Source organism: Atta colombica, unplaced genomic scaffold (assembly GCF_001594045.1).
Source record: "Atta colombica isolate Treedump-2 unplaced genomic scaffold, Acol1.0 scaffold105, whole genome shotgun sequence".
In the NCBI taxonomy this organism is placed as follows: domain Eukaryota; kingdom Metazoa; phylum Arthropoda; class Insecta; order Hymenoptera; family Formicidae; genus Atta; species Atta colombica.
The window spans coordinates 836,593-849,349 of NW_017259190.1; the positions used below are offsets into that span (position 1 = coordinate 836,593).

At 38.4% G+C, this 12,757-nt stretch overlaps 1 protein-coding gene across 1 annotated transcript in view; it reads right to left on the reverse strand.

Annotated features, from left to right (window-relative positions):
• LOC108688398 (protein groucho-like) overlaps positions 1 to 12,757 on the reverse strand; it is a 77,154-nt gene that overhangs the window by 32,453 nt on the left and 31,944 nt on the right. Inside the window, exon 5 of the mRNA XM_018194647.1 lies at positions 4,924 to 4,968. Within this exon, the coding sequence (XP_018050136.1) occupies positions 4,924 to 4,968 (45 nt within the window). The remainder of the gene's footprint in view (positions 1 to 4,923; positions 4,969 to 12,757) is intronic.

The window sequence follows — 12,757 nt, forward strand, 5'->3', positions numbered from 1 at the left end:
ATCCGCCCGCTCGCGCGTTCGCACGCTAACACGTGTGTACGAACGAGAGAACCCTGGAAAAGCGACCCCCGACCGCCGAAAGAGAACTCGTGGGAGATGGAGCGAGAGGGGTCGCGCGCACCAAAAGAGAGACGGAATAAGAGAATTCAAAAAAAAAAAAAGGATAAAGAACGAAGGTGAGAGGGAGAGATGACCAGAGAGAGCAGAAGACAGAGAGCCCGGATAGATAGACGTATATATGCATGAAGGCAGGAAGAACTGGAAAGGCAGGGTGAGTTATACGCAATTGGTCAGCCTGCACATTTTTTATCGGACGCCGAGCGAACCCGCGATGGGGAAATGGTAGTTACTCTTGTATTGACGAACAACGCCAACAACGCCGCGGCAATATTCTTCCAAAGAGATGCGCGCTTTTTCGAGAGAGAATGCCATCTTCAATTCAATATTTCCGCTCGAAGGATTCTTATCTTAGAGACGATGTGATTCGTAATAACTTTTGAGCGCGGCTTGATTCTCTTCTAGGATAACGCAAAAGTTATTGCCATCTGATTTTTTGTGTTCGGGCACAATTTTAATACAGAACAGTTGATAAAAATCAAAGAATATCTAATAACTTTAGTCTATTAACTTTGGTTACGAATAAATAAAATGAAAATAAAAATTTTTCTTCTCTTTTCTTAGATCTGGTTTCATGATTCGCGGTCAACTCTTTAACCGAAAGGTTCAGCTTACCCTTCATCTCTTTGACAAAGAGTAAGTTGAACCTCGGTTAAAGAGTTAACCGCGAATTGTGAAACTGGGGCCTTATAATCTCTTACGACAAGTTTTTAATTAAAAGCTCCCGCGCAGTTTAATGTGAACTAATGATGTGATATTAAAATATCAAAACAAATAAAACTAATTTGTTACCTTATTTCCTTGAGATTTCGTGGTTAATTCTAATTTTCTCAGCTATCCCAAGACTCGGTAATGACCCATTTCGTGATCGCGTGCGCGTAATATATCCGCGACATATTACCGTGGATCGCGACTTAATCGAGCGGGGCAACGAGCAGGCGGTCGTCGCACCGAAGGACGTGCCTTTCAATTAAGCGATAAGCGTTATCGGACAGATATACCAGCAGTCGAATGTATGTACGTATGTACGTACGACTCGATGGGATGAATAGAGCGAGAACGTAACGCGCGACCAGTCGCGTCGCGATGAGTTTTTAGCTCTTCTGTCTCGTCCTCGCCGTCGCTCTGATTCGCCCAGTTTATTCCACCCTTTCTCTTTCGCGCTTTTCTTTTGCGTAGTCGCGGCCGCTTTTTGCGAGCCGCCCATTTTTCTCTATCGCTGCAAATCTCGTTTTCCGGAGAAACTCGTATATGATGAAATTCGATGGAACGCAAGAATCTAATAGGACGACTGATAAAAAAGCTTTATCACATATTAACGAACGATATCGTATTAATTCGAAAATTTGAAAAGGTATAATTTTGATTAAATATTTTCTACTTTTAAGTGATTCATAAATCTTTCCAAGTCACTCTCTCACGGCAACGAAGAATTTATTTTTATTTTTACTATTTAACATCATGTTGTACATCGACATCAATTGAAAGTTTAAATTACTGACTGTAAAACTCCTCCAGAGAACAATATGTTCAAAATGTGAACATAAGATGTTCTCAAGATATCATTAAGATGTCTTTTAAACATCATATAATAAAGATGTCTTTGAGACTTACGTGAATCCGATGTATCTTGATTTTCGTTATTAGTACTTTTAATGTATCTAAATTTTTGTGTGTCGTTACATATTAATTTATTGCATTAATTTATAGCTGAAGATGACTAAATAAATCTTGTATATTTAAGATGCTGGCGTGACGGCTAAACTTCAACAGGATTGTTATTTTAAATGCGACACATCACTATATACTACTGTATCAATGTTCACAATTTGTCATATACTAAAATATTTTTGTTTAGATTTCTAAACTTAATTCAACTGGTAATTCACATGTATGTTTCTTTATTTTATATCTAGCTCTGCATTTATTTCGATTATACATAATCTGCATAACTTTTCCACGAAATAAATATTTTAATATATCGATAACATTAGTTGAATGAATAAAGTTGAGTGAATAAAAGTGAATAAAAAAATTTGTAATTTCTTGATTTTTCCTGCTTTAGAGACAAAATATATCAGAGCTAGATATATAATATTACTTTAATTGCGGTAAAAAAAATTTAATTTTATGAAGCTATAATATGAAATAATTAGTAATTAACAAAAATAATATTTTTGTCCAAGACGACGCCGGCATCTCCTTAATAATAAATTTTAGTAACTTAATTTTCGTTTGAAGGCGTTATTTTATTTTTATATTATTTAATATATATTATTATTTTATATATATTATTTAATACATTTTTAAATTGAATTTTTAGCTATTTTTTTCTACTAAATTTTTCCAAGATTCTTCATAATACGGTATTCATGTAGAGTGATGACGAGAAACTTCGATAGTGTCACCGCGGGAGTCAAAAGACGAATATTCCGACAAGCGATCAGTCGCAATCTATATCATCAATTAAATCGAACGCGCGCGCGCGAGCAAGCCAATGTTCGTGAGTGAGGCTGACCGAAGGGAGAAAACTCAAGACTGCTATTGGGGATGAGGAAGCAGATGAAGCGAGAGAAGTAATCGTACCTACAAGAACTGGGACATCGCCAACAAATTCGAGTTAGTCGAGTAGAGAGTGGTAAAGTGGTGGCTGCGGTAGGGTGGGTGAGAGGCAAATGTCGACTTCGAGCTGTGGCAGGAGATACGAGGGTCGCAGATGCGAGGGATGGCTAGCATTCTGGAAGCGACGAGCAGGGAGAAGCTTACAGGATAGAGAAGAACACAGGGTGGGCAAAATGCGACGGAAAATCAAAGGCAGAGAAAGGGAATGCAAGAGAGGAAGAGAATGCTGTGCGAGGAACGAGGGAGAGCGAAAAGGGTAAAAACGAAAGGGGTGGTGAAACAGGAAAAAGAGCGAGGCAGAGATACAGAAGGATCTAACCTTGTAAGGGAAGATTGTTTTCATTCGGGGGCTCAAATTGAAAAGGAACGAGAAAACCGCGATGCGAAAGCCTACTAAGTGGCTGGGATTGACTAAAGGGAATTTGATTTATTTATTTTTTTTTTTTTGCCGAGCGAGGCTGAATTTTGATTTGCTGATGCGACGTGCGACATCTCCGAAAGTAATAAACATACATTTTTGAGACGTCCATTAGTTGATAGCAAATGAAGAAACCGGAGAATGGAACATTAATGAGTAATAAAGCGTACTTCTAAATGATTATAACAAAATTTCAAAAATTTATCATTAATTTCTTTCAAGATATCACACTGATTTTGTACAAAATCATCGTCTAATATGCTTGGAAGATAGCAATTAATGTGAATAAGCTGGCAAAAGAGATTTAATCGCGCGTTCACGAGCGCATGGCATCGGCGCGATATTATCATGGTTAATTAGAGAGCCGCCAAGAACCGATAACTTTTCATTTCTCTTCCAATTAGCGTCAGAGAAGCGAGTTTGCTATGTTATATTATCTCCGCTGCAATTTGTGCAGTCGCGGTGTCCTGACTTGATTTTCCAGCGATCTCGAATAGTCTTACTTTTTCGATTTTTATTTTAACATCTGGCGTATATTATTATCCGACAAATTTACAAATTATAACAGGTCTCTCAGAAGTTTTATCGCATGACATCGGCGCGATATTATCACGTACAGTTAATTAAAGAGCCGATAACTTTTCATACGGGTCTTCAGAAGTTTTATCGTCATTGATGAGAGAAAAAAATGACGTATATCGAAGAATGTATTTTTAGATTCTTCAATATATACAATTTAGCAAGCTTACATTAGTCTACGTAAAAAGAAGGAATGAAGATTTATTTAATTACTTGATTACACTATCTTTCCAAGATAAGCCATTTAATCAAAAGCAAAACCCTTAGCTAATTGAATTCAAGATGACACGTAGACATTTGCAGTTTTCGTTATTAATAAATCAAGTTCGATGACCTTATTCTAATTTTAAAAGACACCTCTCGTAGTTCAAATCGCGAGATCTGCGAGAACCGTTTAAAATAGTTGTCTCTTTTTTCTTTTCTTTAAAAGACGTGATTTCTCGTGCATTATTCGCCGGAAACAATTCCGCGGTGATTCTAGCGCCGTGTTACGTCCTATAATATACTCGAGAGAGAACGTACTTTCCCCCGCGCCTCGGCCCATTAAGCGCCGCCTCGAGGTACGAGGGTGAGAAATGATCGGCCGCTAATGCTAATGAATATCAGCTCGTTGTACCGCTCGTGGGAGGGTTGTTTGGAGTTCGGAAGCCCCACTTTCGAGCATGACCGCGTAGCGAGGGGCTATACCATAGCCGCTTTTAAGAAAATTGCTGACAGAGGGGACTGCCCCGCCGCAGTTTCCCCTGATTAGTAGAAATTACACGATTTCCCGGCCTAAACGCGCACCCCTCATTTGCGACCGCGGTCGATTCCGACGATTCACTGACCCCGGGCTCAATTAACGAAGGGCTACTCGAATACTTACAATTAGCATCCGAGTTAAATGTGATCTTGATTAATTTCACGTTACGCGCTACTTAAAGATTACATTACTCGATCTTACGATCTAATTGTATGCGATGTTTGAAGAATACAATTACATTATTGGAATACATTCTATATATTCGAAGAGGGATCACTATCCCTTCTAAATGTTTTAGCTATCAATTTTCCATACAATACTAGTTTATCTAGTTTAATTTAGTTAATTTTTTTCAATATTATACTGGATGGTAATATTGGTCGTGATCTTAAATCTCTCGGTGAATCAAAAAAATAATTACTTGAAAAAGGAATGGAAAACTTACCTGTTTGTGCATTTCAACGTTGAGGCCGTATGACATCTCATAATACTGTAACAAAAACGACGTATCTTTCAGTTTGCATAAAATGTCTTTCAGATATGAAATACTTAAAAGAAATTGTCTTCGTGCGATTATTATCTTTATTTGTTACATATGTATTATTCCTACACTTTTACAAGAAATTCATTTATTATATTTTATTTAATCTGCTATAAAGTATCACATTTTGTTCTCTCCCTATGTTTAAAATAGTTAGAATAGATCATTTAGAGGATATTACTATAAGATACGCGTTGCATTTAACTTTTAAGGGTAGCATGGAAAAGAATGCAAAATTAATTCTATTAAATAATTAAGTTTCAACATTACATTTAAATAATATACTTTTGGGGAAGAAAATAAAAATATATATGTATCTTTTTCTAGAATAGAAACAGATTTTTCTTTTTTTCAGATTTTGGGAATTATAACTATTTTCCATTGCAGTATAGAGTTAATTTCTAAAATCTGCAAAAAGTATAAAAATATATACCTATATATTATTTTTATACTTACAGATTTTGGAAATTTGCAATGAAAAATAATTATAATTTTCAAAATCCGCAAAAAATTATATTTCATATTTGATCCCGATTCTAAGGAATGTCGCACGAACATTAAATAGACGTTTAATGGACGTTGATGGGTGTCGAAAAAACACAAATAATGAGCGCTGATAAAATCTGAAGAGATTCGAAACATGCCCAAAGTATATCCATTTTGTATCCCCAAGACGTTAAATGGGCGGTCATTTATGTATCCATTGGACGTCTTTCCATCCATGGAATATATTTCCCACACAACATATGGATATCCATTGGACATCCAAAGAATGTTCTGAATTTTTCGGATGAACGCCCATTTGATGTCCATTGGGCACTCATTTAATGTCAAACGGGCGGTCATTGGTACATTTATTGCATGCCCTTCGGGTATTCATAGGGACCTATTTGCGGTAATGAAATGGGCGCCCATCTGGAAAGTTCAGGACATCTTTTGGACAGTCAATCGACATCCATGTGTCGTGTGAAAATTTTACAATAATATCTCAAAATTCTGTATTTTCGTCTTATTTTCTGAACATGAATATCTGACGACAAAATATGATGACAAATACATAATAATTTTTCCAGCAAAATACTCACTTTGATAATAGCGCCGCAATACCTTTCTTTTTAAAAATTATTGATTATTGCAATTAAATAAACTATTATAAATGTAAAAAAGTATAAAATTTGAAAAATTAAAAATTGATCTTTTTAATAACACATTTCAAAGTCATGATTTAATTTTGGGAAAATGAAATTATATATATTTATATCTGAGGTGCAAATCTCATAAGGAATTAATGTCAAACTAACTTTAGTTGATAAAAATAAAACAAAAGAATGCTATTTGATAAAAATCAAATTAAAAAAATGGAATTTTTTTTATACATTTTAGTTGAACGTAAGGTAAATGTCCCAAATAACCGAACTTAACCCTGTGGCGTAGGATACGCAATAAACCGTTTTTATAATTTTTGATGAAAATAAGATATTATTAAAAATCAATTTGAATCAATTGTCCTTTGTATCATTAAATATCAATTTAAAAATAAATTTGCTATGAGGTCTGTTTGTACGTTTGCCTACATGAGTTTGCACTGCTTGTGTGCCTGCCTACATATGTATATTGGTATGTATAAATGCGTGTGTGTGTGTGGGGGGGGGGAAGGGAGGAGGGAGGAGTATCATACTATATTTAAACTATTATTAAACGACGATTTAAATACAAGAGACATATAATATAATATGGAAAATCATTGCGTTTCAAAGTTCACAATCATAGAACCATACATATTCGCATCAGATTGACGACTGCTAAAATGATTTGTATGCATTTGTATGCATACGAGCACGATCATAAATTAGCCAGCTGTAATACGACTATCAAACAATTTCAGAAATACATTATTCGCAGAGTGAGCCTTATAAAATTACAATCTTGAGATTAAATGTAAATAAAGAAGAAAAGTTACGTTTGTAATACTGGAAAGAAGTCTTATTGCATTAATTGAAATTCTTGTAGATTCAACTAGAAAGGTACAAATCAGATACTTGTAGTTAAATCTAAAATAAATCAAACATAGTCAAGATAACTAGATATTCAAATACGATATTCAGAATTTTGATTCATATGATCGGAATTCATTTTGTTTGTACTTATTGGTACAACCAGAATATTTTTTCATAATTATTGTCTTCTCAATTTCATGATTATATTCGACACTTGCTTTCTATACTCTCCTTTAAAGAGATACAATTTTAATGATACAAGCTGAAGGTGGCATTTTTCCTAACTTAAAATAGAGCATACGTTGAAGTGCGGAATTCTCAAGACGTATCGAATCGCTCGGAGCGATCGATGGATCGGCCGGCGCGATCTTCTCACGCCGTCGGCATTCTCGTGGGCGAATTTCTGCGGACGAGGGCGAGACCAAAAGGGGCCCGCAATAGTAGTAGCCATTCGATTCAGCGTGTACATGCGTCTCAGTAAACTGCATCCGAACGTAGGATGCAGTTCGGTAGATGCGCTTGCGCGATCGTAAATTGGCTAGTGGCTGTCGCTTAGCGCCGCGCGCGTGTCCGCCTTTAGTCGCTCTCGTTCGGAAACGAATGGCTTCGGGGGAGGCGGTTTGCCGAGAGAAAGATAGACGTAGAGAGATAGAAAGACAGACAGAGGGAGAGAGAGAGAGAGAGAGAATGGGAGAGGCAGAGGGAGGCAAAGTGCAATACACACGTCAGGCCAGGCTGGGAGATACTCAGGCTCAGAGATCGATAACATCGGCTACGGAAATATACCGACTTAATAATGCAGTCGATAACTACGCCTGGCGAACTTGGAGCAAGGCACGCGCGGAGCCTTCCTCCTTTGCCCAACGATCCCGGCGCGCTTTGTCCTACGGCGGTGCACGTTGATTCAACTTGGCGATCGTATCGCGCGACACAAGCGCAGAGACTCGATAATACATTTCCTCGGAGCTCTCCTCGTAGCCCACAAAAAAGTGCGCGTCGTGATTACTGCCACGCTAAGAGCGATCATAATTTATCTGTCGGACTATAGCATGTACAATAAGAGCCTTCCCTATTGTTCACTCTCCATTTTTCTATTCTTTATCATATATTTATCTTCTCGTGCACTACCTTTTCATTCTCTGATCCCTGCTCTTGACTTTTGCGTGACCATGCGTAAGGTAAGAAAGTTCGCTTTGCAACCAGTCACACGATTTGTCAGCGTTTGCTCGCATCGCGTGTGCTTTGCGCGATTGTGAAGTTCGACTCGGATGGCCGGAGGCAAGATATCGACGTAAGTCGGTAATCAAATAACGAGAAAACTCCCAACGATGGCACAAAGAGAGAGAGAGAGAGAGAGAGAGAGAGAGAGAGAGAGTGTGTGTGTGTGTGTGTGTGTGTGTGTGTGTGTGTGTGTGTGTGTGTGTGTGCGTGCGTGCGTGTGTATGTTCTGTAGATATCGATCTCATCTGTCCGTCTCTCATTTTCTATTTTCACATGCCTGGGAACCCAATAATAGGAGTTGTACCGATAATTTCGCCCCCTCCGATTACTCGATATGGATCTTTTAGTAGCGAGCCTTTGATAGGATGATTGGACGACCTCATTTGTCGCTCTCTCGACATTTTCCCTCGTTTCATCCTTTTTCCTCTTCTTTCCTTCTCTTTCCTCTCTTTCTCTCTTTCTCTCTCTCTCTCTCTCTCTCTCCTCCCTCTCTTTATACTCTTTCTAGTTGTACTTCGATTCAAACTCTCGCCTCTCCCTATTTCCATTTTCCTTTTTCGCTCGCACTCTCTTGACTCTCACCTCGCGAAAATTTACACGCTGCGCCTGCGGATAATTAACAGATAATTAATAAATCGCTGTAATCATGAAAACCAATGTATTCGTGAATCGCAAAGTGAAACTTTCTCTGCCAACTATATTCATTTTATATTTTTTGAAAAAATTTCCTATAAATGGTTAAGGAAGACAACTATCACAATGCAATCAAAATCTTCCTCAATTTTCGATTACAATTTAATAAGTTGTGATAAAATCTTTTTTTAATAATATAAATTTATATTTGGCATATGTGAAATAGTGTATTAATCTATTCAAATATTAATAAGAGATACTATTGATATAAAATATGACGTGTAGAAGTGACATTTTAACTAAAACGCTTTGTGTAAAGATATTTTCTACGCGTAAAGGAACAAAATATTGTTGACCGAAACCCCGTGACAGTCGAAGCGTGACGGGGCAAAATTTTGCTAGTGTTGATGAAAAAAAATTTTTTTCGAGAGAAGGACAACGTAGCGCAAGAGGATAGAAATGCAATCTGCCAGGTATAGCCGCGCGCGCGCGAATATAGTCGAGGGGTGGAAAGCAAACGGCGAACCGTGGAAACAGGAGGAAAACAAAGAGTAATCGAGAAGCGTGCCCCAGGGATGTGGGTTACGTTTAATTTGTTGCAGCGCGAAAAAACGCGGCGGAGAAAAAACATAGATAATTGGAAAGTCTTCTCGTTCGCGGGCAGGTCGGAGATGCGCAACGACCTCGGGCCCGTTTTCGATAAGGTTTTTTTCGTTCTATTCCCCGTTTTTTTTTGTCCCTCATCCATACCATCGAATTTTCTTTCTCTTTTTCCAGCGCTCGCTCGATCATTACATTCGCGTATCGGAAATCAAATTAATTTTCTGACGGCCTGGGGATTCGAAACTTTCCGCTTATATCTCCGACTGTTTTTGACGATACGTAACGGCCTCTGCCTATTCTTGCCGTCAAAATGTAGGAATTAGGAAACGACGCTATTCATCGAGGGGATCATTTTGAAACTACGTTCCAAAGAATTAATTCTCCGACGATGCACTGCAATTTATCACGATAAAAATATGAAAACTCCTGCGAGCAATCGGACGGAAGATGATTATCAATTCGAGGAAAGATTTGTATAATAATTGGAGCATGTCAGATTTTGCGAGATTATTTTCGTCGCGATCGAAGAGACACTTTATACAATGACCTAAAATTTTTCCTCGTTTTTCTGGTCTTTACGAATAAATAAAGGATAAGTTTCGCAGCATGTAAATTAGAGCGACAAACAAACATGTTATGAAAGATGAAGCGAAGAGAAAATAATGTATCACGAGAAAAAGTTGAGTTGATCCCGTCTCTTTGCTATGTACTTTTCAGTATAAAATGTCATTTTCCGAAAACACATTTTCAAATCTGCAGAATAAAAAGATAAATCGTGAGTAGAGGAAGATCAAATGGCAAATAGAGATGAAGATAAAATTTTTGTAAATCTACAATGCGCGATTTCAATTCAAAAATATTCTACGTCTTTTAATAAGATATATTTGTAAACTAAATTCATATGATTTAACTGAATGTCTATTAAACATCTATTCCCTAAAAGTGAATCAGTGTATTATTGTTGAAAAACAGTAAATGTTCGCCTACGATTACATCAGTTATAGGGTATATAGCATTGAAATCACTGATTCACTTTTATAAAATACAAATAAATCAAATACAAGTATATATCAAATCCCTGGAAACGTGACATGATTGGCGGTATCTCGAGGAGAGAAGAGAAAGATATCGTAATGACATAGAAAGGCGATGATCCGTAAGACGGGGCGGACAAAAGAGTGAAGAGAACGAGTGGGTGGAGTGGGGCCGGTCGGAATGGAAGGAGGGAAAAATTGAAGCAGCGCGCGGATTTACGCGGCGCGTTACCCTAATGAAAATCGCGAAGGATGAAGTTGCGCGCGCGTGGCAGTGGTGGCGGTGGTGGCGACGGCGGGAAGAGATGGTAGGAGGAGAGGCGGTCGGAATACATGAGGGTGGAATTAGAATATCAGAGACACGGCTGGCGTAGCGTGGTGTACGTATAACTCTGTGTGCTCTGTGTGCCATGCCGGCGCACACCAACGTTCCGCGCCCTCGTCCGCGCGCGTCTCCGGCTTGCACGTATATAATACTTGTCAGTGGTTGACAAACCCTCGACATCAATTTCTCTCTCTGTCTCTGTAATTCGCTCCCTCTTTCTCTCTCGTCTATCTCTACCTCGTTCCCTTTTCCCTCGAAACGAGTCTTGCTTCTCTCTTCCTCGCTACTTCTATCACTCCACCCCCTTCCCCACCCTCCCCCTTGCCACGGCCTCGTCCAACTGCTCCTCCTGTTGCCACCCCCTTCTCTATCTCTCTCTTCGTTTACTTTGGAGATATCGATTACCGGCTCAACTCCCAACCCCCATCAACCCCTCTGTCACCTCCGACCCCCCTTATCCACTCCCTCTAGCACCCCCGACTCCCTTCCACTCGGCCCAGCTTGCTGCTTGGTTGCTTGCACGGTGTCACATCGGTGTAGCAGTTTACAGAGACAGTATAGTTCGCGACAATTACGATCGGCCGTACAGCAGACAGTGGTGTAGGACCTCGGAATTCAAGGATGCCGGGCGTTACGGTGAGGACATCGATCTGCCGAACGCGGTTCATTTTTCGGAGTAGTTCTTAAAGTCGCGTGTTTTAACCGTGTAAATGGAGCTCACGTAAAACGAGCGCAATTTTCGCATGCAAAACACCATCGGCTTTTCGCGTTCGCGTGAATTTGGATTTGCATTTCTTAGGAATGCATTAAGCGCGCAAATCCTAGCTACCTGTATTGAAGCACTCCGTTTGAACTTATCTCGAGAATTAACGGATTGAAATGGAACGTTTCAAAAATTACAACCGTGCATTTCCGCAATTACTTTACGTTAAGATCAAAAAACCGATAATTAAATATTCTGTCAAGTATAAAACGGAAAAAGATATACGAAAATATTAACTAAAAATAGATTAATGATTACTGGAGAGAATATTCTTTACAAAATTTCTTAGTAATTTTGACACAATTCAAAATTTACACTTGGACATCTTTATGTCCAATCGTGATAACGCAGACAATGATTAATTTTAAACTTATTGAAATTATATCGGTTACAATTATATCGATTGCAATCTCTATAGAGGACTATACAATTCTGAAAAGCAACTGAGTAAACATATGCAATGTGCCTTTAGCTCCGCTGAAATTTGCGTCTATTGAGCATAACAGGGTTATTGACCCACCAATCCGCGTTGTTCGCTTTCGTATCTCGAAAGCGGTTTACAGAAACATGTAAGCCCCGGTACCTGCGAGAGCGTATTCTCGTGCAATGCTGATTTTGTATCGGGACAAAAGATTTTGTCCCGATCCTACTTGATTTTTATTTTCAGTCGAGCCACCGTGTCTCTCGCAAGTTTGATTTGCGAAAGACGAGAAACGCTTTATATGCAGCACTCGGAAATATTTTCATACTAACGTGAAGTCTCGAGTGAAGTCTACGATAGTTTCGCAATTGGGGTTTAAGAAAAAGTTACATATTAGAACTTATTTTACATTTTATGCGTAGTACTTGAAATGTTTTATACGCGAATTCTAAGAAAGCGCTTGGCCGCGATCCGGTGCATGACTTTTTGCAGCAGATATTCACGATGAAACGGGCGAGCCAATATTTCATTCAGAGCAGAGCATTCAATTTCCGGTATCAACACGTCGTCTCTGTTTATTGCCTTTGAAACGAAGACAGGGACCATATTTTTCAATACTAGCCGTAATCCAATTTAATATAATTAGCATTATTCAAAATGTCAAATATCGACATTATCTTAAAAATTATATTTCAAATATATATATATTCACAAATATATATATATTTGAAATATAATTTA